At 46.1% G+C, this 21,463-nt stretch overlaps 2 protein-coding genes across 2 annotated transcripts in view; one reads left to right on the forward strand and one right to left on the reverse strand.

The window, feature by feature from the left end:
• The window catches only part of LOC142189310 (uncharacterized), a 33,622-nt gene extending 19,184 nt beyond the window's left edge, over window positions 1-14,438 (reverse strand). Inside the window, 8 exon segments of the mRNA XM_075262139.1 lie at window positions 2,868-3,198; window positions 6,176-6,350; window positions 6,353-7,582; window positions 8,550-8,721; window positions 13,543-13,599; window positions 13,714-13,959; window positions 14,038-14,211; window positions 14,342-14,438. Of these exon segments, the coding sequence (XP_075118240.1) occupies window positions 2,868-3,198; window positions 6,176-6,350; window positions 6,353-7,582; window positions 8,550-8,721; window positions 13,543-13,599; window positions 13,714-13,959; window positions 14,038-14,211; window positions 14,342-14,419 (2,463 nt within the window). The 5' untranslated portion in view covers window positions 14,420-14,438.
• LOC142189903 (uncharacterized) overlaps window positions 1-21,463 on the forward strand; it is a 490,808-nt gene that overhangs the window by 187,343 nt on the left and 282,002 nt on the right. The gene's annotated exons all lie outside the window — the stretch shown is intronic.

Genomic DNA, 21,463 nt, shown 5'->3' on the forward strand with positions numbered 1-21,463 from the left:
GTTGACATCCTACTACTACAGGAAACCTACTTTAAAAAGTCCATGTTCCCGCGATAGTAACCAGATATTTCCCTCGCTGGCTCCACAGCTCCAACCCTGACAGTAAATCAAAGAGAGTTAGTGTTGGCTTACCTAAACCCCTCCAAGCCATGGTCATGTCCCAGTGCTCTGATGCACAGGGTAGATACTTAATAATAAAAATACCTATCCATATTAAAATATTCACAATCCCTAATTTCATTCTCCCCAAACTCCTTTCTCTGTGCCTTAGCTAAGTTTGCTGAAAGGTTAATGATCATGGCAAGAAGGCTGAACACTATAATGTAATAATGGATTCCTCGTCGGTCTGGTGGACCTTTCATCCCCAGGGGAGAGACTACACCAATTTTTCACAAGTCCACAACACACACAGTAGATTAGACTACTTCCTTATCAATCACCATTTGCTCACATGGGACCCTCGTACTAATATAGATCCTTCAGAGTGGTCTGACCAAGCTCCATCTTTACTTTTTGATCCCTGATCAGTCTAGAGGTGAGGAATTGGACTCTTATCCTCAACCTTCAAAAGCCATTACAGACTTTTATCATCATCACATACATGACAAGACACCTCTCCTGATACAATGGGAAGCATTAAAGAGTGTCAGCGGGGGTTTTCATTCAAAAAGGTCATGTCCTCGCTCTATCTGAAACTAAATCTCTCTAAGACTGAACTACTACTAATAATAATAATAATACATTTTATTTATATAGCGCCAACATATTCCGCAGCACTGTACAATCTGTAGGGTTCAAGTACAGACAGATACATAACAAAGAACGTCATTTCACACAATGGGACTGAGGGCCCTGCTCACAAGAGCTTACAATCTATGAGGTAGAGGGGGTGACACAAGAGGTAGCAGGGGCGGCATTGCTTATACAGTATTCAGACAATTTTGTAATAGAGGTTACAGTCATTACACAAACAAAACTTTATGAGCCGTCACGAGTGGTGTCCTTTAACATGTGGATGGAGCTAGGACAAAAAGTTAGGCTGAAAAGGCATCATATCATGTAGGGAAATGTGGGAGCGGGGACAGAGGAAGGTTAAAATTTGGGGATTCTAATTATAGTGCGGAAGGGTTTACGTTAGAAATTGTGATAGGCCTACTACTACTACTATTGTTTCCACCATCTAATAGAGCTGCCGCTGATATATCCATTGCAGTCTCAGGCCTTGCTATAACTACGAGGCAGCAGACCCGCTGCCTCGGGGTCATGTTTGACGCAGACCTTTCATTGACCCCTCATATTGAATCACTCGCACGTTCATGTCACCTCCACCTCAAAAACATCTCCAGAATACACCCTTTCCTTACCAGAGATACACTAAAGACACTTATTGTCTCTCTGATTCATTCTCGCCTTCACTACTGTAACTCCTTACTAATCGGTCTTCCCCTCACTAAACTCTCCCCTCTACAATCTATTCTGAATGCAGCGGCCAGGCTCATCTATCAGGCTAGACGCTACAGCGATGCCTCTGGTCTGTGCCAGTCCCTACATTGGCTGCCTATTCATTATAGAATACCATATATACTTATCACCCTCATCCACAAGGCTCTCCATAATGCTGCACCTCCCTACATTTCCTCCCTCATCTCTGTCTACCGCCCAACCCGTGCTCTCCGCTCATTCAATGACCTAACACTTACATCCTCTATTATCAGAACCTCCCCCGCTTGTATACAAGACTTCTCCCGAGCTGCACCACTTCTCTGGAATGCTCTACCCCGGACAATCAGATTAACTCCCAATTTCTACAGTTTCAAATGTAAACTAAAGACGCATCTTTTCAGACAAGCCTATCACAATTTCTAACGTAAACCCTTCCGTACTATAATTAGAATCCCCAAAATTTAACCTTCCTCTGTCCCCGCTCCCACATTACCCCACATGATATGATGTCATCTCAGGATAACTTTATAGGTCCAAGCTCCATCCACGTTACAGGACACCACTAGTGACGGCTCATACAGTTTTGTTTGTGTAATGACTGTAACCTCTATTACAAAATTGTCTGACCTCTGTATAAGCAATACCGCCCCTGCTACCTCTTGTGTTCCCCCCCTCTACCTCATAGATTGTAAGCTCTTGTGAGCAGGGCCCTCAGTCCCATTGTGTGAAATGACGTTCTTTGTTATGTATCTGTCTGAACTTGAACCCTACAGATTGTACAGTGCTGCGGAATATGTTAGCGCTATATAAATAAAATGTATTATTATTATACTAGCAGCTGCCCGCGACTTCGTCTGCGGGTTGATCTAGGCGCTGAGCTGCGTACATGTAGGCAATCGTTGATGTCTATGATGCGCCTGCTCCTGCGTCTCCGTTATCATACATGTTTGCAGCTGCGCTTTATACCAGGTGTGCCCCGAACCTCCTTAAACCCACCTCCTGCGCAGTTTACCCCCCTGGCCTTCCAACCTGTGCTACCACCCTCTCTACCGCCCCAACCCATGCGCCATCTGAGATCCCCTCGCACCCCTCTTCAGCCCCACCCCCACTTTTCTACTCGCCTCCCCCCCTCTGCACACACCCCTGTCTTCCCACCTCCGCGCGCCCCGCTCCATGCAACTCGTGCCCACGTTAGCTTATAGTGGCCATACGGTGCAGGGCTACAGCGGTGGCCATGGTCAGCCACATCTCTCAATGTGGTCATGTTTTACTGCGAGGTGTGGGCGCTATGGGTACGCCGCATGGAGCTAAATTAATCTGCCGGGCGGCTGTGCAGTAAACCTTGTGCGGAGGACAGTGGATTTAAGCAAGACAGCCTATATGTGGAGCCTCTGTCTCCAGAGGAGTGTGAGGTGCGAACTCACCACTGATGCCGTGTGAGCGGAGATCGCGTCTGGGAGGACGCTCGCGCAAGCTGCAACACTGTTCTGGCAAGTGTGGCGTGGGGGATCGCAGCAGGATATGGTGGGTAGCAGAGACCTCCGGCGGCATAAGCCAGGTCCTTTCTGCCAAGCACTCGCATCCCGGAGCAAAGTGAGTAGGCATGAACGGTGCACATAGCCGTGCGCGTACTGTGCAGTGTGTATCTCTGCCGGAGCGGTTTCCCGGATCATTAGCGCGCTGTTGGTGTCCAAAGATGGCGGCCCCCGAGTGTGGGTGAGGTAGGCCGATGGTGCATATAAACCCAAAGTACGTCTGCAAGTGCAACAAAACCACTGAAATGGGAAGTGACTGGGCTTTGGGGCTACCACTGAGGCGAGATATGCGACTTTGAGGCTGTAAATAGTAAGTTTTGTAGTGGACTTTGCAGCTGCTGTTAGAAGTCCTGGCTTTCAGAGCCTCCTGCCAAGTAGCCATGGGCGTTTGCGTGACACAAAATAGCCTCTCTTTAATCCCGATGAATAACTAAGTTTGTGGAAATTTTCAGACAAATCCGTTCAGGCGTTTTTACGTGAATGAGGAACAAACATCCAAACACACAAAGGGGACATCTTACTCACATACAAACATCTGAATCCTCCCATAAACATAACAGGGATTCACAAACACTGGAGGACCTACTGGAGCCAGATGCAAAGTGAAAGGCCGTGTAGACACCAAATATTAAGTACGCAAATGCACAAAAAGGTTCCATAAAGGACAACGGGTGGTCCCTGTCCCAACCTGACACTATAGCTTAATCTTTTCAAGACTACTACCCATATCTCTACAATCTTCAGGGACCCCAATCAGATTTACAACTGCCAGAGATACAGAATATGATCAACAATTATGTGTGAGTTCTCAGATGTTTAGAAGTCTCAGAAGTTCTGATTTTGTAGTAAAACATTTCCCACATTCTGGGCATGAATATGGCTTTATTATTATTATTGTTTATATACTGTAGTATCATTAATACATGTGGGGGTTACATACAATACACAAAATATACAGGTAGATATAATACTAACAATGATCGACTGGAACAGTGGGGTAGAGGGCCCTGCCCACAAGGGATAACAATTTATGAGGGTAGGGGGATAGAGACAGAAGGAGAGGGGGAGACTGTACAGATGGCGGTGCGGTGATAGTGCTATTGGAGGTTGTAGGCCTTCCTGAATAGGGGAGTCTTCAGGGCCTTCTTGAAGCCTGTGATTGTGGGGGTCAGTCTTACAGTCCTATGAAAAAGTTTGGGCCCCCCTATTAATCTTAATCATTTTTAGTTGTAAATATTTTGGTGTTTGCCATGTCAGTCTGATATATCTAATAACTGATGGACACAGTAATATTTCAGGAGTGAAATGAGGTTTATTGTACTAACAGAAAATGTGCAATATGCATTAAACCACAATTTGACTGGTGCAAAAATTTTGGTCCCCTTATCATTTTATTGATTTGAATCCTCCTACTTTTTACTGACTTACTGAAGCACAAAATTGGTTTTGTAACCTCACTGAGCTTTGAACTTCATAGCCAGGTGTATCCAATCCTGAGAAAAGGTATTTAAGGTGGCCAATTGCAAGTTGTTCTCCTATTTGAAGCTTCTCTGAAGATCATGGGCATCATGGGCTACTCAAAACAACTCTCAAATGATCTGAAAACAAAGATTGTTCAACATAGTTGTTCAGGGGAAGGATACAAAAAGTTGTCTCAGAGATTTAACCTGTCAGTTTCCACTGTGAGGAACATAGTAAGGAAATGGAAGACCACAGGGACAGTTCTTGTTAAGCCCAGAAGTGGCAGGCCAAGAAAAATATCAGAAAGGCAGAGAAGAAGAATGGTGAGAAGAGTCAAGGACAATCCACAGACCACCTCCAAAGAGCTGCAGCATTATCTTGCTGCAGATGGTGTCACTGTGCATCGGTCAACAATACAGCGCACTTTGCACAAAGAGAAGCTGTATGGGAGAGTGATGAGAAAGAAGCCGTTTCTGCAAGCACGCCACAAACAGAGTCGCCTGAGCTATGCAAAAGCACATTGGGACAAGCCAGCTTCATTTTGGAAGGTCCTGTGGACTGATGAAACAAAGATTGAGTTGTTTGGTCATACAAAAAGGTGTTATGCATGGCGTCCAAAAAAAAAACAAAAAAAAACAGCATTTCAAGAAAAACACTTGCTACCCACTGTAAAATTTGGTGGAGGTTCCATCACGCTTTGGGGCTGTGTGGCCAATGCCGGCACCGGGAATCCTGTTAAAGTTGAGGGTCGCATGGATTCCACTCAATATCAGCAGATTCTTCAGAATAATGTTCAAGAATCAGTGACGAAGTTGAAGTTACGTTGGGGATGGATATTTCAGAAAGACAATGATCCAAAACACCGCTCCAAATCGCCTCAGGAATTCATGCAGAGGAGCAATTACAATGTTCTGGAATGGCCATCCCAGTCCCCAGACCTGAATATCATTGAACATCTGTGGGATGATTGGAAATGGGCTGTCCATGCTCGGCGACCATCAAACTGAACTGAACTTGAATTGTTTTGTAAAGAGGAATGGTCCAAAATCCCTTCATCCAGGAACTGATTAAAAGCTACAGGAAGGTAGAGGCAAAAGGAGGATCTACTAAATATTAATGTCACTTTTCTGTTGAGGTGCCCATACTTTAGCACCGGTCAAATTTCAGTTTAATGCATATTGCACATTTCCTGTTAGTACAATAAACCTCATTTCAATCCTGAAATATTACTGTGGCCATCAGCTATTAGATAGATCAGACTGACATGGCTACTGCAAACACCAAAATATTTAGAACTAAAAATGATTAAGATTAATAGGGAACCAAACTTTTTCATAGGACTGTATGTGTCTTGGTAAGGAGTTCCAGAGTATGGGGAATGCATGAGAGAAATCTTGGAGACGGTAGTGTGAGGAGTAGATGACAGCAGAGCGGAGTAGCAGGTCATTGGAGGATCTGAGGTTACGTGTGGGCAGGTAGCGGGAGATTAGTTCAGAGATATATGGAGGGGACAGGTTGTGGATGGCTTTGAATGTATAGCTTGAACTCAATTCACTGGGCTATAGGTAGCCAGTGGAGGGACTAGCAGAAGGGAGCAGTCGATGAAAATCAGGGGGTGAGGTGAATTAAGCAAGCAGCGCAGTTGAAGGTGGACTGGAGGGGGTGAGGGTGTTAGCTGGAAGTCCATGGAGAAGGGTGTTGCAGTAGTCTAAGCGGGAGATTATGGGGGCCTGGACAAGGGCTTCTCCCCTGAGTGAATGCTTTGATGTTCAACAAGACTTTGTTTCAGAGAAAAACATTTCCCACATTCTGGGCATGAATATGGCTTCTCCCCAGTGTGAGTTCTTTGATGTTTAACAAGATCTGATTTTGTAGTACAACATTTCCCACATTCTGCACATAAATATGGCTTCTCCCCGTGTGAATTCTTTGATGTGCAACAAGATTTGATTTATTAGTAAAACATTTCCCACATTCTGGACATGAATATGGCTTTTCCCCAGTGTGACTTCTTTGATGTGCAACAAGATTTGATTTATTAGTAAAACATTTCCCACATTCTGGGCATGAATATGGCTTCTCCCCAGTGTGACTTCTTTGATGTACAACAAGATTTGATTTATTAGTAAAACATTTCCCACATTCTGGGCATGAATATGTCTTCTCCCCAGTGTGACTTCTTTGATGTGCAACAAGATTTGATTTATTAGTAAAACATTTCCCACATTCTGGGCATGAATATGGCTTCTCCCCAGTGTGACTTCTTTGATGTGCAACAAGATTTGATTTCCGTGTAAAACAATTCCCACATTCTGGGCATGAATATGCCTTCTCCCCAGTGTGAGTTCTTTGATGTGCAACAAGATTTGATTGAGCGGTAAAGCTTTTCCCACATTCTGGGCATGAATATGGCTTCTCCCCTGTGTGAGTTCTTTGATGTTTAACAAGATTTGATTTAGCGGTAAAGATTTTCCAACAGTCTGGGCATGAATATGGCTTCTTCGCAGTGTGAGTTCTTTGATGTCTAACAAGGTCTGATTTAGTGGGAAAACATTTTGCACATTCCGGACATGAATATGTCTTCTCCCTAGTGTGAATTCTTTGATGTGTAACAAGATTTGATTTCTGCGTAAAACATTTCCCACATTCTGGGCATGAATATGGCTTCTCCCCAGTGTGACTTCTTTGATGTGCAACAAGATTTGATTTATTAGTAAAACATTTCCCACATTCTGGGCATGAATATGGCTTCTCCCCAGTGTGAATTCTTTGATGTATAACCAGATCGGATTTAAAGGTAAAACACTTTACACATTCCAGGCATGAATATGGCTTCTCCCTAGTGTGAATTCTTTGATGTTTAACAAGACTTGATTTATCAGTAAAACATTTCCCACATTCTGGGCATGTACATGGCTTCTCCCCAGTGTGACTTCTTTGATGTTGAACAAGATCGGATTTAAAGATAAAACATTTTGAACATTCCAGGCATGAATATGGCTTCTCTCTTTTGCAAATTCTCTGGGTTGTGGGAATATCTAAGGTAAAGTCATGTTCTTCATATGGATCTTGTGTGATCCCATGATCCTCTGCTTTATAATCTGTAGATATCAGATGTCTCTGTGAACTCCAGGTACAGTCATCTGACAAGAAGAAAACTGATGTTACGATTTTAGAATAACATAACCTTACAAGTCTATTCCGCACTGAGCTGCCGCTGCCTGAGACGCTTCAGACCGTGCTAAGAATTGAAGTCAGTAGCACAGGCAGCAAATGACGGCAGCGCTGCCTACTTCATTAGTATTCTCTGTGCCGAGATGGAGGTCAGTGATAGTGAATAGTAATGAAGCGGGGCAGGAGACATCATCACTGCTCTAGGTCACTGTAGAGGTGAACACAATCCATGGCTGCTTAAATATGGCCACTTATGTGGAATAATACTTTAGGATGCCATAAATCTTACTGTATTACACCCCATACACACAACAGATTCTCAGCCCAAAGTCCCCGCAGATCTGCTGTCCCATACAGTATGTAGTATGCGTCTGTGGAGTCACAAGGAAGCCGGGACTCCTAGCGTCATAGATCACTAAGATACGGGGAGTCCTGGTGCGTGGACAGAGTTTGGGCTGGGAAATGTGACTGATGTGCAGAACAGATTTTCTAGTCCAGATTGCTTAATGTGATTGGGGTCTAAGGTGAGGCTTACACAGTGAATTCAGAAGAAGAATTTTTCTAAATCAGCCCCCGAATCTCCATCAGATTCCTTACTGGCCAGGCGGGATTTTCCACCTCCCATTTATTTCCATAGAGCTCTGAGGTGGAATCTGCCTGAAGATCGAGCAGGAGGATTATTATTACCAGTAGCTGAAATAATCTGCTATATAATTCTGGTAAATTCTTTCCCTTCACGAGGACTGACAGCCGGGGATGAGGAAATTTGACTCGTTCATAGATGTCAAGTTCTTCCATTTATTACCCCCTATAGCGGTATCACATTTATATTCATGTATTATTAGTATTTTATCTGAATCGGGGAACAAATAGTCTAAACAATGTCTGACTAGAATCAGTGACCCTTCTGTGCTTTATATAGTGGTGACTCCTCACCTGGGCGGGTCCCTGTAGGAATGTCCTCCTCACACTCCTCATCACCACTCACATAGGGATCTTCCTGTATTCTCATAGATATAGCATTAATGTCGCTCACATCTTTATCCTGATGGAAAATCTGTGAAACAAATAATGTAAAAGTCACCGGACAAATGGGGAAGTCACAGAGAATGTTCTAGATCATTAATCCGCATGAAGATGAAAGATGTCCTGACAGTAGCTGCAGGTCTGTGAGAAGCCGGAGAAACATATTAGATGGCGGCTCAATGACACCGCCCATGTATATAACCATCTAATACTGCTGGATACAACAAGACTGACCACAAGGACTTCACAGCCCGTCTACACATCATAGGGAATATCTCCATCTACCTGATCATCCTGTGGAAGAAGAGGACTGGGACATCTCTCCGGTGTTGTCCTCTTACTGGATCTACCTGTAGGAAACACAGACAGGGACTGAATTCATTCTGTACATACAAATAATGGAAGTCCATGTGTATATAGTCATGTCTATTACCTGCTGATGTGAGGGGCTGGTGGTCCTCCATCATCACCTCCTTGTACAGATCCTTGTGTCCTTCTAAATACTCCCACTCCTCCATGGAGAAATAGACAGCGACATCCTGACACCTTATAGGAACCTGACAACACAATGATACAGTCATCACCCCGACCCCTCCAGTTACTGTATAATGTCCCAGCATTCCCAGCAGTGTCACCTCTCCAGTCAGCAGCTCCAGCGTCTTGTAGGTGAGTTCTAGGATCTTCTGTCCATTGATCTCCTCCTGTATCAGGGGGTGAGATGGAGGCCCCCAGATTGGGCTCAGGGTTCCTCTATATCCTTCATACAGAGGAGCCTGACAGCGCCCACTAGAGGTCTTCTTCACTACTGTGTAATCCTGGTTATGGGGAGACACATTAATAAATCTCACTCCATACATGTCCAGAGTCCATCACCTCTCCAGTCCTATCATCTGTTATTACTATAGATAAGAATGATGTCATGATGACATCATCAGAATCTCTCACCTCTCCAGTAAGCTGGTAGATGATCTCTAGGGTGAGATTTAATAGACTTTCCGCCATCTTGTTCCCGTCTCTTTCCATCCTTGATGGGACAATCAGGAATATTCTCTTATATAGAAGATACTGAGAGGATTCTATATTGTAGGAACCTGAATGGAGAGAAGATGAGACAATGGAAATAAAATACAATAACTGGAGATAACAATGTGATAGTGATGAGATATTTGGGTGTAGATGATGTTTGGTCTCTTTGTAGACATTGGACATGAGGTGAATAGTTGGTCACTGGTTATATGATGTACAGACTGGAATCACCGCTACAACTAATGTCATTACAGTAATGTAGAAAGGATATAAAGGGGTCAGCGGTGCTCGGGGGAGGGGGGGATTACACAAGTGTTTTTGTCTATGTTAGCACTCATGTTCTGTGCGGCTTAGGATGAGTCTTTATGAAACATTTTGGGGCAGAGTAAGGCTGACAATAGTGCGGTATAAAGGTAAAGGGGTTTGTAGGATTTTCTGGCCCATCATTGGGATTTATTGGCTCCTTAGTGTCCAGTGCTGGAAGCAGATGGTTCTACACCCCTGTATAGCGGCCAGGCCCTGTTACTGCAGATCAGCTCCCATTGAGGTCAGCCAGGGGGTTTTGGCCTTGGGTCATGTGACTGGAACCAGCACCCGACCCCCGAATCCCCTCTCCACCCTCCTCTCCTATGGTTACGTGACATCAGCCCCCCAGCACAGGTAACTAGGAGAGAACACGAGGGGGGAGGGGGTTGGGACAGCTCAGAATCCTCTGGTTCATCTGAAATAGAAGTTGGGGAATTAAGAGCTGAAAGTCTCTCCAGAGAACCCCTTACCTAAAATAGGTCAATATGGAGCCCAAATATAAGACACAGCCCCCACCTATCAGCGACCCCTGACACTCCGGGTCTGACTCTGCCCGAGTCCTCGCTATTTCCCACTTCCTGATCTCTCCTGACACACAGGAAAGGCTTAGAGACCCCCATTTAGCCAATCACTGGCCATAATGGTGGGCGTCCTCAGCTAGTGGTTCCTATATGATGGGAGACAAGAGGGAGTGCGGAGAGGCCCGGACTGGGGCAGCTTTACTGCACAGAGGGAGAAGCCAGGAAAGATTTCTTCTATTACAGGCCCCATGTTGTGCTGTATTCAGGAGGGTTTATTTACTTGGAAACCCCTTTAGTAGTCGCCGACTAAACTATTAACCCCTCGTGTAACATAAACCTCAGAAGAGACCAGGAAATAACTACAGACCCCTGACTGCCCCCTAAAGGAAGAAAAGCCACAGAACAAGAGCCCTGGTCTGTACCCCCAGAATATGAGAAACCAGAAGGGAAGTGTCTAGTGTGAATATGCTCCAAGTGCTTCATCCCCCTCCTCACATACAGTCCCATGTAATAAAATCACTCCCACCCCCCTCCTCACATACAGTCCCATGTAACTACATCACTCCCTCCCCCTCCTCACATACAGTCCCATGTAACTACATCACTCCCTCCCCCTCCTCACATACAGTCCCATGTAACTACATCACTCCCTCCCCCCTCCTCACATACAGTGCCATGGTCAATGATATTCAGGTCTGGGGACTGGGATGGCCATTCTAGAACATTGTAATTGTTCCTCTGCATGAATGCCCAAGTCGATTTGGAGCGGTGTTTTGGATCATTGTCTTGCTGAAATATCCATCCCCGGCGTAACTTCAACTTCGTCACTGATTCTTGAACATTATTCTCAAGAATCTGCTGATACTGAGTGGAATCCATGCGACCCTCAACTTTAACAAGATTCCCGATGCCGGCATTGGCCACACAGCCCCAGAGCATGATGGAACCTCCACCAAATTTTACAGTGGGTAGCATGTGTTTTTCTTGGAATGCTGTTTCTTTTTGGATGCCATGCATAACGCCTTTTTTTTTATAACCAAACAACTCAATCTTTGTTTCCAAAATGAAGTTGGCTTCTCCAAATGTGCTTTTTCATACCTCAGGCAACTCTATTTGTGGCGTACGTGCAGAAACGGCTTCTTTCTCATCACTCTCCCATACAGCTTCTATTTGTGCAAAGTGCGCTGTATTGTTGACCGATGCACAGTGACACCATCTGCAGCAAGATGATGCTGCAGCTCTTTGGAGGTGGTCTGTGGATTGTCCTTGACGGTTCTCACTATTCTTCTCTGCCTTTCTGATATTTTCCTTGGCCTGCCACTTCTGGGCTTAACAAGAACTGTCCCTGTGGTCTTCCATTTCCTTACTATGTTCCTCACAGTGGAAACTGACAGGTTAAATCTCTGAGACAACTTTTTGTATCCTTCCCCTGAACAACTATGTTGAACAATCTTTGTTTTCGGATCATTTGAGAGTTGTTTTGAGTAGCCCATGATGCCCATGATCTTCAGAGAAGCTTCAAATAGGAGAACAACTTGCAATTGGCCACCTTAAATACCTTTTCTCATGATTGGATACATCTGGCTATGAAGTGCAAAGCTCAGTGAGGTTACAAAACCAATTTTGTGCTTCAGTAAGTCAGTAAAAAGTAGTTAGGAGGATTCAAAGCAATAAAATGATAAGAGGACCAAAATTTTTGCACCAGTCAAATTGTGGTTTAATGCATATTGCACATTTTCTGTTAGTACAATAAACCTCATTTCAATCCTGAAATATTACTCTGTCCATCAGTTATTAGATATACATGGGACTGTATGTGAGGAGAAGGGTGTGATGTAGTTACAAGGGACTGTATGTGAGGGGGGGGGGGGGAGTGATGCAGTTACATGGGACTGTATGTGAGGAGCAGGAGGGAGTGATGTATTTACATGGGACTGTATGTGAGGAGGGGGGAGGGAGTGATGTAGTTACATGGGACTGTATGTGAGGAGGGGGAGGGAGTGATGTAGTTACATGGGACTGTATGTGAGGAGGGGGAGGGAGTGATGTAGTAAACCTTACAAGTATATTCCTCACTGAGCTGCCACTGCCTGTGTCGCTTCAGACTGTGTTAAGAAGTGAAGTCAGTAGTACAGGGACAAATGATGGCAGCGCGGCCTACTTCATTAGTATTCACTGTGCTGAGACGGAGGTCAGTGATAGTGAATAGTAATGAAGCGGGGCAGGAGATGCCACCACTGCTCTAGGTCACTGTAGTGGTGAACACAATCCATGGCTGCGTAAATATGGCCACTTATGTGCAATAATACTGTAGGATGCCATAAATCTTACTGTATTACACCTCATACACACAACAGATTCCCAGCGCAAAGTCACCGCGGATCTGCTGTCCCATACAGTATGTAGTATGCGTCTGTGGAGTCACAAGGAAGCCGGGACTCCTAGCGTCATAGATCACTAAGATACGGGGAGTCCTGGTGTGTGGACAGAGTTCGGGCTGGGAAATGTGACTGATGTACAGAACAGATTTTCTAGTCCGGATTCCATAATGTGATTGGGGTCTAAGGTGAGGCTTACACAGTGAATTCAGAAGAAGAATATTTCCAAATCAGCCCCCGAATCTCCATCAGATTCCTTACTGGCCAGGCGGGATTTTCCACCTCCCATTTATTTCCATAGAGCTCTGAGGTGGAATCTGCCTGAAGATCGAGCAGGAGGATTATTATTACCAGTAGCTGAAATAATCTGCTATATAATTCTGGTAAATTCTTTCCCTTCACGAGGACTGACAGCCAGGGATGAGGAAATTTGACTCGTTCATAGATGTGAGGTCCTTCCATTATATTCTATACTACATTTATTCCCCCCTATAGCGGTATCACATTTATATTCAGGTATTATTAGTATTTTATCTGAATCGGGGAACAACAAATAGTCTAAACAATGTCTGACTAGAATCAGTGACCCTTCTGTGCTTTATATAGTGGTGACTCCTCACCTGGGCGGTCCCCGGTAGGAATGTCCTCCTCACACTCCTCATCACCACTCACATAGGGATCTTCTTTTATTGCTGTGGTCAAAACATTGTTCAGATCTTTACCCTGAAGCTGTGAAATAAATATTGTCAGCGATAAGGGAAAGAGACACAAGGACTTCACAGCCCGTCTACACATCATAGGGAATATCTCCATCTACCTGATCATCCTGTGGAAGAAGAGGACTGGGACATCTCTCCGGTGTTGTCCTCTTACTGGATCTACCTGTAGGAAACACAGACAGGGACTGAATTCATTCTGTACATACAAATAATGGAAGTCCATGTGTATATAGTCATGTCTATTACCTGCTGATGTGAGGGGCTGGTGGTCCTCCATCATCACCTCCTTGTACAGATCCTTGTGTCCCTCTAAATACTCCCACTCCTCCATGGAGAAATAGACAGCGACATCCTGACACCTTATAGGAACCTGACAACACAATGATACAGTCATCACCCCGACCCCTCCAGTTACTGTATAATGTCCCAGCATTCCCAGCAGTGTCACCTCTCCAGTCAGCAGCTCCAGCATCTTGTTGGTGACTTCTAGGATCTTCTGTCCATTGATCTGTTTCAAAGGGTGAGGTGGAGGCCCCGGAAATGGGCTCAGAGTTCCTCTCCATCCATCAAATACAAGGGTCTGACAGCGCCCACTAGAGGTCTTCTTCACTATTGTGTAATCCTGGATATGGGGAGACACATTAATAAATCTCACTACATACATGTCCAGAGTCCATCACCTCTCCAGTCCTATCATCTGTTATTACTATAGATAAGAATGATGTCATGATGACATCATCAGAATCTCTCACCTCTCCAGTAAGCTGGTAGATGATCTCTAGGGTGAGATTTAATAGACTTTCCGCCATCTTGTTCCTGTCTCTTTCCATCCTTGATGGGACAATCAGGAATATTCTCTTCTATAGGAGATACTGAGAGGATTCTATATTGTAGGAACCTGAATGGAGAGAAGATGAGACAATGGAAATAAAATACAATAACTGGAGATAACAATGTGATAGTGATGAGATATTTTGGTGTAGATGATGTTTTGGCTATTTTAGCACTCATGTTCTATGCGGCTTAGGATGAGTCTTTATAAAACATTTTGGGGCAGAGTAAGGCTGACAATAGTGCGGTATAAAGGTAAAGGGGTTTGTAGGATTTTCTGGCCCATCATTGGGATTTATTGGCTCCTTAGTGTCCAGTGCTGGAAGCAGATGGTTCTATACCCCTGTATAGCGGCCAGGCCCTGTTACTGCAGATCAGCTCCCATTGAGGTCAGCCAGGGGGTTTTGGCCTTGGGTCATGTGATTGGAACCAGCACCCGACCCCCGAATCCCCTCTCCACCCTTCTCTCCTATGGTTACATGACATCAGCCCCCCAGCACAGGTAACTAGGAGAGAACACGAGGGGGGAGGGGGTTGGGACAGCTCAGAATCCTCTGGTTCATCTGAAATAGAAGTTGGGGAATTAAGAGCTGAAAGTCTCTCCAGAGAACCCCTTACCTAAAATAGGTCAATATGGAGCCCAAATATAAGACACAGCCCCCACCTATCAGCGACCCCTGACACTCCGGGTCTGACTCTGCCCGAGTCCTCGCTATTTCCCACTTCCTGATCTCTCCTGACACACAGGAAAGGCTTAGAGACCCCCATTTAGCCAATCACTGGCCATAATGGTGGGCGTCCTCAGCTAGTGGTTCCTATATGATGGGAGACAAGAGGGAGTGCGGAGAGGCCCGGACTGGGGCAGCTTTACTGCACAGAGGGAGAAGCCAGGAAAGATTTCTTCTATTACAGGCCCCATGTTGTGCTGTATTCAGGAGGGTTTATTTACCTGGAAACCCCTTTAGTAGTCGCCGACTAAACTATTAACCCCTCGTGTAACATAAACCTCAGGAGAGACCACAAAATAACTACAGACCCCTGACTGCCCCCTAAAGGAAGAAAAGCCACAGGACAAGAGCCCTGGTCTGTACCCCCAGAATATGAGAAACCAGGAGGGAAGTGTCTAGTGTGAATATGCTCCAAGTGCTTCATCCCCCTCCTCACATACAGTCCCATGTAACTACATCACTCCCTCCTCCTCCTCACATACAGACCCATGTAACTACATCACTCCCTCCCCCTCCTCACATACAGTCCCATGTAACTACATCACTCCCCCTCCTCACATACAGTCCCATGTAACTACATCACTCCCTCCCCCTCCTCACATACAGTCCCATGTAACTACATCACTCCCTCCCCCCTCACATACAGTCCCATGTAACTACATCCCTCCCTCCCCCTCCTCACATACAGTCCCATGTAACTACATCACTCCCTCCCCCTCCTCACATACAGTCCAATGTAACTACATCACTCCCTCCCCCTCCTCACATACAGTCCCATGTAACTACATCACTCCCTCCCCCTCCTCACATACAGTCCCATGTAACTACATCACTCCCTCCCCCTCCTCACATACAGTCCCATGTAACTACATCACTCCCTCCCCCTCCTCACATACAGTCCCATGTAACTACATCACTCCCTCCCCCTCCTCACATACAGTCCCATGTAACTACATCACTCCCTCCCCCTCCTCACATACAGTCCCATGTAACTACATCACTCCCTCCTCCTCCTCACATACAGTCCCATGTAACTACATCACTCCCTCCCCCTCCTCACATACAGTCCCATGTAACTACATCACTCCGTCCCTCCTTACATACAGTCCCATGTAACTACATCTCTCCCTCCCCCTCCTCACATACAGACCCATGTAACTACATCACTCCCTCACCCTCCTCACATACAGTCCCATGTAACTACATCACTCCCTCCCCCTCCTCACATACAGTCCCATGTAACTACATCACTCCCTCCCCCTCCTCACATACAGTCCCATGTAACTACATCACTCCCTCCCCCCTCCTCACATACAGTCCCATGTAATACATCACTCCCTCCCCCTCCTCACATACAGTCCCATGTAACTACATCACTCCCTCCCCCTCCTCACATACAGTCCCATGTAACTACATCACTCCCTCCCCCTCCTCACATACAGTCCCATGTAACTACATCACTCTCCCTCCTCACATACAGTCCCATGTAACTACATCACTCCCTCCCCCTCCTCACATACAGTCCCATGTAACTACATCACTCCCTCCCCCCTCCTCACATACAGACCCATGTAACTACATCACTCCCTCACCCTCCTCACATACAGTCCCATGTAACTACATCACTCCCTCCCCCTCCTCACATACAGTCCCATGTAACTACATCACTCCCTCACCCTCCTCACATACAGTCCCATGTAACTACATCACTCCCTCACCCTCCTCACATACAGTCCCATGTAACTACATCACTCCCTCCCCCCTCCTCACATACAGTCCCATGTAACTACATCACTCCCTCCCCCCTCCTCACATACAGTCCCATGTAACTACATCACTCCCTCCCCCCTCCTCACATACAGTCCCATGTAACTACATCCCTCCCTCCCCCTCCTCACATACAGTCCCATGTAACTACATCACTCCCTCCCCCCTAATATACAGTCCCATGTAACTACATCACTCCCTCCCCCTCCTCACATACAGTCCCATGTAACTACATCACTCCCTCCCCCTCCTCACATACAGTCCCATGTAACTACATCACTCTCTCCCCCCTAATATACAGTCCCATGTAACTATATAACTCCCTCCCCCTCCTCACATACAGTCCCATGTAATACATCACTCCCTCCCCCTCCTCACATACAGTCCAATGTAACTACATCACTCCCTCCCCCTCCTCACATACAGTCCCATGTAACTACATCACTCCCTCCCCTCCTCACATACAGTCCCATGTAACTACATCCCTCCCTCCCCCTCCTCACATACAGTCCCATGTAACTACATCACTCCCTCCCCCTCCTCACACACAGTCCCATGTAACTACATCACTCCCTCCCCCTCCTCACATACAGTCCCATGTAAATACATCCCTCCCTCCCCTCCTCACATACAGTCCCATGTAACTACATCACTCCCTCCCCCTCCTCACATACAGTCCCATGTAACTACATCACTCCCTCCCCCTCCTCACATACAGTCCCATGTAACTACATCACTCCCTCCCCCTCCTCACATACAGTCCCATGTAACTACATCCCTCCCTCCCCCTCCTCACATACAGTCCCATGTAACTACATCACTCCCTCCCCCTCCTCACATACAGTCCCATGTAACTACATCACTCCCTCCCCCTCCTCACATACAGTCCCATGTAACTACATCACTCCCTCCCCCTCCTCACATACAGTCCCATGTAACTACATCACTCCCTCCCCCTCCTCACATACAGTCCCATGTAACTACATCACTCCCTCCCCCCTCCTCACATACAGTCCCATGTAACTACATCACTCCCTCCCCCCTCGTCACATACAGTCCCATGTAACTACATCACTCCCTCCCCCTCCTCACATACAGTCCCATGTAACTACATCACTCCCTCCCCCTCCTCACATACAGTCCCATGTAACTACATCACTCCCTCCCCCTCGTCACATACAGTCCCATGTAACTACATCACTCCCTCCCCCCTCACATACAGTCCCATGTAACTACATCACTCCCTCCCCCTCCTCACATACAGTCCCATGTAAGCCATTCCTCTTACCTCAGTCTCTCTCTTCAGCACAGTACACACACACACGGTAGTTGCCATATCCTAGAGGGTTAAAACACTTCCGGTGACGTCATGACCATGTGATCAGCCTGTGGTGTGGGCGGAGCTATCCAGGCCAGTGCCGGGTTACACAGGAGGAGAAGGCTGCGGGGGATGGAGGCCGGAAGGGAAGATGGAGGGAGAAGCTGCGAGAACCAACTCCAATATAGACTGGTCAGTACTGAGGTGACTAGAATGGAGCTGCTTAGAGGAGCTGCCGCCAGACACTGCCATCTATTCCCCTCAGTACAGGAGCAGCGAGAGGGAAGTGTCTATAGGGGGCGCCAGAACTGGCCAAGAGAGACATTGTATATGTATATGGTATCAATAGGAATATAGGAGGTACACATTCCTGCTCATGTATACATATGGCACTGATATATACATAGATATACCTGTATATATTACATATGGCACTGATATATACATAGATATACCTGTATATATTACATATGGCACTGATATATACATAGATATACCTCTATATATTACATATGGCACTGATATATACATAGATATACCTGTATATATTACATATGGCACTGATATATACATAGATATACCTCTATATATTACATATGGCACTGATATATACATAGATATACCTGTATATATTACATATGGCACTGATATATACATAGATATACCTCTATATATTACATATGGCACTGATATATACATAGATATACCTGTATATATTACATATGGCACTGATATATACATAGATATACCTCTATATATTACATATGGCACTGATATATACATAGATATACCTGTATATATTACATATGGCACTGATATATACATAGATATACCTGTATATATTACATATGGCACTGATATATACATAGATATACCTCTATATATTACATATGGCACTGATGTATACATACATATACATAGATATACCTATATATATTACATATGGCACTGATATATACATACACATAGATATCTACAGAGCACTACGCCATACCCTAAGAACAGCCTCCAACCAAAAACACAGGGACCCCAACAACAAGGAGGTGAGGGAAGCCTACAACAATCTATGCAAGCAATACAAGGGCACCCTCAGAGAGAAGAAACAGAGGGACCTCTCCCACAAAATAGAACAACTAGAGGACTCCCTCCAGGACAGCTCATTCTGGGAGACCTGGCACCACATGGGCACAAAGCCCAAGAAAAACTCTCTCCACATCCAAAATGGCAATATCTGGCTCAACTACTTCAGAGGTCTCTACAAAAACATCCCAGAAGAAGACCTAACTCCAGAACAGCAACAGATAATCACCAAACTGAGGGACATGGAGAAAGTCATCAAAGACTTCCAGAACCCTCTGGACTCGCCAATCACCATAAAAGATATACAGGAAAGTATTGCCCTGCTGAAAGGCAAAAAGGCCAGTGGCCCTGACGGCATCCTACCAGAGATGATCAAATACAGCCCTCCAGCAATACACGCGGCACTGGCAAAGCTATTCACCCTCGTGCTCAATGCTGGACACTTCCCCGAAGACTGGAACATAGGCCTCATAACCTCCATCTACAAGAATGGGGACCAATATGACCCCAACAACTACAGAGGGATCTGCGTCAGCAGCACGCTGGGGAAACTGTACAACAGCATCATCAATAACAGAATCCTCACCTTCCTCACACAACACGGGGTCCTCAGCAAGAGCCAAGCAGGGTTCATGCCAAACCACCGCACCACAGACCATATCTACACCCTGCACAGCCTCATCAAGACGCACGTCCACAACACCAGAAGAGGCAAGATATTCGCCTGCTTCGTGGACTTTAAGAAGGCGTTTGATTCAGTATGGCACCCAGGCCTACTCCTGATACTCCTAGAGAGTGGAATAGGAGGAAGAACGTACGACGTCATCAAGAGCTCCTACACCGGAAACCAGTGCAGTGTGAAGGTGAATGGGAAAAGGACCGCATACTTCCAACAGGCCCGAGGGGTCAGACAAGGCTGTAGCCTGAGCCCAACGCTCTTCAACATCTATATCAATGAACTGGCTACAGCCCTGGAGGCCTCACCAACCCCAGGGCTCACCCTGAACGACCGGGAGGTGAAGTTCCTGCTGTATGCCGATGACCTCCTACTCCTGGCCCCCACCGAGAAAGACCTTCAAGAAAGCCTGTCAGTGCTGGAAAAATTCAGCACCACATGGGCCCTACCCATCAACCAGAAGAAGACCAAAGTCATGGTATTTCAGAAGAAGGGCCACAATAAAGCCTCCACCACCCCACAATTCACACTGAATGGCTCCACACTGGAGAAAACCAACAGCTACACCTACCTGGGGCTGGAGCTCAGCCAATCGGGAAGCTTCAAAGCAGCAATAGAAACTCTGAAAGCAAAAGCCTGCAGAACCTTCTACGCCATGAGAAGACAACTGTACCACCTCAAACCACTGGTGAGGGTCTGGCTGAAGATATTTGACGCAGTCATCTCCCCGATCCTTCTCTATGGCAGTGAGGTTTGGGGCCCAACCACCTACCCAGACCAGTCAAAGTGGGATTCCAGCCCAACAGAGAACTTCCACCTGGAGTTCTGCAAATACCTGCTCCATGTCCATCGCAACACCTCCAACATGGCCTGCAGGGCAGAGCTAGGCAGACTCCCCCTATGGATCACCATACAGAAGAGGGCGCTAGCTTTCCAGGCACACATCCAGGGGAGCAAGCCGGACTCCTACCACCACCAAGCCTGGCTAAGCCACCTGAGCAAACCAGACACTCACCAACCAAACAACAGCCAACCACCAAACCAAAAACACCAACAGATGATAACCAAGGCCGAAATAAAGGCGACCACAGAGGCAAACAGAGAGCGGTACATTGAAGAATGGAGAAACGAAATAAATAACTCCAAGAAACTCACCGTGTACCAATCCCTACAAAGGGACTACACCATGGCCACCTACCTGGAGAGAATACGCCACCCCAAGCACAGACAGACCCTGAGCCGGTACAGACTGAGCGCCCACAACCTGGAGATGAAGACAGGGCGATACAGGCAGATGTACAAGCCACGGGAGAAGAGACTGTGCCAGCACTGTGACCAGGGGGCCCTAGAAGACGAGACCCACTTCCTGCTACACTGCACCAAATACTCAGCTGTGAGGGCCGTCTATTACCGAAGACTCTTTGCCCACATCCCAGACTTCACATCTGCAGACGAGAAGAGGAAACTCTACATC

Source organism: Leptodactylus fuscus, chromosome 1, assembly GCF_031893055.1.
Source record: "Leptodactylus fuscus isolate aLepFus1 chromosome 1, aLepFus1.hap2, whole genome shotgun sequence".
Taxonomy (NCBI): domain Eukaryota; kingdom Metazoa; phylum Chordata; class Amphibia; order Anura; family Leptodactylidae; genus Leptodactylus; species Leptodactylus fuscus.